General features: G+C 35.3%; 2 protein-coding genes across 2 annotated transcripts in view; one reads left to right on the plus strand and one right to left on the minus strand.

Annotated features, from left to right (window-relative positions):
* Nucleotides 1-1,290, minus strand: part of uck2a (uridine-cytidine kinase 2a) — a 28,508-nt gene extending 27,218 nt beyond the window's left edge. The window contains exon 1 of the mRNA XM_077222655.1: nt 1,131-1,290. Within this exon, the coding sequence (XP_077078770.1) occupies nt 1,131-1,235 (105 nt within the window). The 5' untranslated portion in view covers nt 1,236-1,290. The remainder of the gene's footprint in view (nt 1-1,130) is intronic.
* A 1,513-nt stretch (nt 1,291-2,803) lies between these two features.
* tmco1 (transmembrane and coiled-coil domains 1) lies at nt 2,804-4,977 on the plus strand. Its single transcript, XM_077222664.1, has 7 exons — nt 2,804-2,992; nt 3,147-3,224; nt 3,307-3,366; nt 3,563-3,609; nt 3,762-3,829; nt 3,983-4,127; nt 4,311-4,977. Exons 1-7 carry the CDS (start codon nt 2,923-2,925, stop codon nt 4,407-4,409), a joined length of 567 nt encoding a protein of 188 aa, XP_077078779.1. The 5' UTR covers nt 2,804-2,922; the 3' UTR covers nt 4,410-4,977.
* The last annotated feature ends 796 nt before the right edge of the window (nt 4,978-5,773 follow it).

Raw genomic sequence — 5,773 nt, forward strand, 5'->3', positions numbered from 1 at the left:
ATTTATTCCCTACATACAAAAAAAAACATGGGCAAATATGATCCATAAATATTTAAAATGACAACTAAAACAAATCGAAAACAAACACGTCTTCATTGGAGCATCTGTCTTGACGCATCACTGCATACGCACGCATGGCGCCTTTACGCACAAAATGAGGTAAGATGTGACACATTCGCTGTGCCGCTGACCCCAATAACGTTAACCAACAAAAGCTCCGCGATTATTTTTCTTTATCGTCCAAATTCAGGAGTTATTTATGTTTACCGTTAATTACACACACACAAACACATAACCTGTTATCTCATTCTCTGATTTCACCCACACCATTAGCCTATGAAACAAAGACCCTTCTTTGTGCTTGTATAACTGTTATCCTAGCGGACAATGCTTAATTCATTCATTCACACATATAATTTAACCGCAAAGTTAGACTTTCCTCACACCACGTTGTGTAAAGTAAAACTGTATTAGGGTGTTCGCCAGCGGATGGGCATTTACTGAATTTGATGGAATGTTAGAGCGATATGATTTACCCGGTGCAAGTTTCATGCTGTTTTCTAACAACAAAAAAGACAGACGTTGTATTTTGCTTCGATACAACAACGCCTGATCCACAACAATCCTGTTACTTCTCGCAAATGAATTAAATTGGCTCTTGAGCACTTCAAAAGAAAATAATAGTAACGTTTAAATGCTCATTAATAAGTTGGTTTACGTCCACCATCGCCATGGTGTTTGTATGGCGGCGGTGTGTGGGAGCTGTTCATACCAGGGAAATGACCAACATCATTGTTTTTAAGGGATATAAACTACTCAATATATTCTCACTGCACGTACGTGTATTTCAGTTTTAAAATACTAGGCTACCATAATTCATTAGTTATTTCTTTCGTCTAAATGCATAAGCTTGATTTAAAACAAATAAATAAGATCACTTAAATGTTAAAAGTCTACATGCCCGTTTTTGCATCGGACCTGTCAAACCATTTCGGGGAATAAAATCTATTTTCACACTGATGATTCCGTGACAATGAGCCACGCGGTCAGTGTGAGCTGCTCTCATCTCTGTGACAAACACAAAATCAAACGATAACTAATATTCATGTAACGTAAAGCAGAATGCCAACCTTGCCGCTGGCAGTGCCGCCGGCTACCCCGATGAGGAAAGGTTGCCTGACAACATGCTCATTTTCGGCTTGATTGTCCAACTTGCTGTCGCTGTCTCCTGCCATGCTGTCAGTGCCCGCACTGAGACTCTGGGCTGCTTTTACCACGGCAAGCAGCGGCTCCTCCTCCTCCCCCTTCCTTTCAATTGTGTCTATCCTTTTCCATTGCCCTTTGTGTGTGCGATTACATTTGTTAGTTGGAATTCTTAGATATCCAGTAAAGAAAGTATGAAAAGTTTGAAAACATCAGCATTACAGTCTAAGTGTGTGTAGTATATATATATAGATAGATAGATAGATAGATAGATAGATAGATAGATAGATAGATAGATAGATAGATAGATAGATAGATAGATAGATAGAATATTATTAAATATATTATCGGGCAAGTTGTCAGAATGGAACCTGCCAGCAAAATTAAAGCAGACAAAAACAAATATGAAACACAAAAAAGTATACAATGTGTAGCTACTGTTTTTGTTGTCTATCCACAAATATATTTCAGTACCTTGTGTCTTTCAAATCATCCCTTATCAGTCTTATCATGTAGTCTACTAATACATTTTACAATCTAAATGTCGGTTATAACATTTGACTAAAACATTTTTTTTATAGGAAAGCTAAATTAAATCATTTTAGAGGTTTATAAATATGTTTGAAATGTGTTTTTTAATCAAATCTTTAAACCTTTTAACAATCGGAGTAGCCTACACTAGAGTCCTGCAGACTTTATATTTCTTATATTTTTGTACTTATGAGAGAGTGAATTCTTTATAATATAACTCAATGTAACAATGCACATTAAGAAAAAATGAGGTATAATATGAATACAGCGTCATCACATTACAAAAACAATTAAACGAAAGCACAGGCTCACGCCTGCCAAATTTGTTTCAATTTGGATATAACTTACCATGTAACAGTAGCCTAAAAGGTTCAAAAAAGAATTAATCAAAGAATCAGAAAGAGCTTTATTGCAAAATATGTTTGCACACACAAGGTATTTTGTATTAGTAACAGCTTCCATTACAAAGACAACAACAGTACACAGATAGTAAAATACAAAATAAAAATGTACGTAATTAAGAAACATATGTATAAATATAAACATAATAGACCAATTTGTATGTAGGCCTAAAAGTGTGCTATATACAAGAATTAGCAGGGAATGGAATAAGAAGAGGTAGGGTATTGCCAAATAAATATAAGTGATATTTCACATAGTTATCATTGCATAGTGGGGAGAACATTTAACTGTTTATGAGGTAGATCGGCTGAAGAAACTTTTCTTGTGCCTGGCTGTTCTGGTGCTCAGTAGCCAGATGATAGAAGTTTAAAGAGAAGTTGGCTTGGATGTGAGGGATCCAGAGTGGATTTCCTGAGCCCCTTTTTCCTCACTCTGGATGTTCTCCTAGCTCACTATCATCTCCAGGAGACCAAATTAAATAGCCTATAATAATAATTTAAAAACATATCCTTAAACTATGAACAATTTTAAATGTTCTTGCTTATTCTACCATAAAACGAATTGTCATTCTGTCCCGTGTATGCCGGCTAATAATGCCGGGTCAATGCCACTAGTCGGAGATGTGGTGTCATGAGTTCATAGCTCAACCACATTGAGCACCCACGAGGAAGCAGGGCGCACATTGATGACATCACCACAGTAATGCTGACGCTGCTACAGTAGAGGTTATCGCCCAACCAAAGTATTAACTAGTATTATTACCAGTTTCCTAATCGTTTTTCCAAAATGACCACAATGTTTGCAGATACAATTCTAATCGTGTTCATATCTATTTGCACAGCATTATTAGCGGAAGGTATGTAAATGCTATCTTAAAAAGTCATGTTTAACGTTACATGTCAGAAAACGTATCGAGTGTCTAGGAAAATGTCCTAAACTCAGAAAATACAGGACCAATGCTTTAGCTCCAATAGTGCTGGATAACCGTTTGCTTTGCTCTGTTTCTACAGGAATAACATGGGTTCTGGTGTACCGCACAGACAAATACAAGAGACTAAAGGCTGAGGTTGAAAAACAAAGTAAAAAACGTAAGTTGTATGAATGAATTATGTGTTCTTTGCATTTATTTAATTACAAGTGACTATTGTTTAAAATTGTGCAACATTTTAGTGGAGAAAAAGAAGGAGACAATTACAGAATCAGCTGGGCGTCAACAGAAGAAAAAAATTGGTAAGATAGTTAAAATTATTATTACAATTATTAAACGAAACTGTAAAGCTATTATTATAAGTAAAATAGTGAATAATAATAATAATTATTGTTATTAACAATTAGTACAAATTCTATTATTATTATTATTATTATGCAACATAGTCATTGGTCCTCAATGTAACAAATGAAATTACTATAATGTTGTCTTCAACAGAGAGACAAGAGGAGAAACTGAAGAACAATAACAGAGACTTGTCTATGGTGTTCTAATATTTTCTATTCCAATTCTCAAATTTATATCATATTTCTTATGTTGTGTTATTTTTTTTTAATTCTCATAGAAAATATGGTGATCTGTCTAACAAGTTCTTTTTTTATCGAATCGCATTGTATTAAAGATATTTTAATTGCAGGTCCGGATGAAATCGATGTTTGCCATTGGCTTTTGCTTCACTGCTTTGATGGGCATGTTCAATTCCATGTAGGTAGACTCATTCGTTGCATTATCACGGAGGCACTTGTATATCAGAGGCACTAAATGTTCAATAATATCTTAGGCTAATATTGGTTTGATGGCCAGCTACTTAATTTATGTGCTTTTAAATGCATTCTGGCTGCTTTTTTTCCATTCCAGCTTTGATGGTCGTGTTGTGGCCAAACTTCCATTCGTCCCATTGTCGTATATCCAAGGTCTCTCACACCGTAACCTCCTTGGTGAAGATTACACCGACTGTTCCTTCATCTTCCTCTATATTCTGTGCACCATGTCGATTCGACAGGTAATGTTTATCTATTGTTCATATATTATTTCTTCAGTGATTCTGTGAGTGAATGGGGCAAAATCCAAGTTGTAAAAATGTAATAGCAGTTTTGAGGGAAGAGTTTAAACTTTGACACTGTTCAATTCAGTTGTTTGTTTTATGTAATGTGTAACTTTTACCACTGAATACCTTTAATTTCAGAACATCCAGAAGATGTTGGGTCTCGCCCCCTCCCGTGCCGCTACTAAACAGGCTGGAGGGTTTTTAGGACCTCCTCCACAAGCTGCCAAGTTTTCATAAACTTTTGTAGTGAGGTACCTAAAAAAACAACAACAAAAAGACGAGACACTCAGCTGTACTTTGTGTGAGCAATACTCCGTGTGAGAGTATGATAGCCAGGTTGTGCAGCTACCGATACCTGTGATGATCACAGAAGTCATGTTTATTTTAATCTGTAAATTTATAACTTATGTAGTCCCAATTCAACAGAAAATGCTTGAGCAAAGGTAGTTCTAAATGTAAAATTAGTCTTAAGCATTTCTTTAAACCTTTTTGTTGCTCAGAAGGCTAAAAAGATTCTTTGTTGAAACTAATATTATTTTATGATTAATTACAAGCAATATTAATGAATAACATTCATATTGAAAATTTGAGAATAGTTTCACCCGTAGACTCTGTTTATCTATTTTTTATTGTCTGTTAATGTTTAAGTTAAAGGTTTTTCGTGAGTTTAGATCTTGTGCATTTGTTCTTCTGTATTTTGTTTATGTCACTATTTAATGTTCAAATTACATTTGTATGGAAATAAAATTGACTAAGCAAAGAGCTTCACAGTTTTCCTATAAAAAAATAAAATATTTTGCTGCAATTTTCCCCACAGAATACATTTTTATTCTACTGTGAGTTACTGTTTCTTTTTATAATGTAGTCACAGATTGTTAATGTAGCTTTAATTATATCTGGATGGTGGATTGTTGTTTAGGCAGGTATGAAGATTGCATACATTTTACAGATGGTTGCAAAATGGACATTCAAGTTTTCAACAAAGACAAAGGTTTTCAGCAAAGATTAAAAGAACAGGTCCCCAGCACAGACTTTATGACAGCTTCGCCTCCATACTGGCGTGATGAAGCCGAGCTTCAAACAAAAGGAACAGGATGAATATTTGATTTCTGACTTTTGATGCAGCCTGAATCATAATCAGTGTTTGTTCGTTGGCTAGAGGAGAACTGGCCCCCAGACTGAACCTGGTTTCTCCCAAAAAAAATTCTGCATTCTGTCAGTTGATGGAATTTGGGTTGCCACTTTTGCCTCTGGATTGCTTAGTTGGGGACACTTAATATTCAAAAATATTATTGATTTGACGGTACTGACACTGTTGTGTGAAAACTGAACTGAGCTGGACGTTGACATCTTTTTTTTCCCAGAACTGCTTTAAAATGAACTAATTCAATAATTGATGATCTTTACAACGGAACCGAATCAACACTTAAACAGCCAAAATGCAGATAAAATGTGCTAACAAGTACACGTGAGAGAGAGAGCAAGACAGAAAAACAGCAGAGTTGCAGTGCATTCAATTTGAAGATGCATATCTGAATGTTTTGCTTAATTCTTGCTCTCTGGAACTTCGGCCAAAATATGTTGCAAGTAACCATAAAAAT

This window comes from Siphateles boraxobius, unplaced genomic scaffold (assembly GCF_051911475.1).
Source record: "Siphateles boraxobius isolate OS27281-9 unplaced genomic scaffold, OSU_SipBor_1 9, whole genome shotgun sequence".
Classification (NCBI taxonomy): Eukaryota; Metazoa; Chordata; class Actinopteri; order Cypriniformes; family Leuciscidae; genus Siphateles; species Siphateles boraxobius.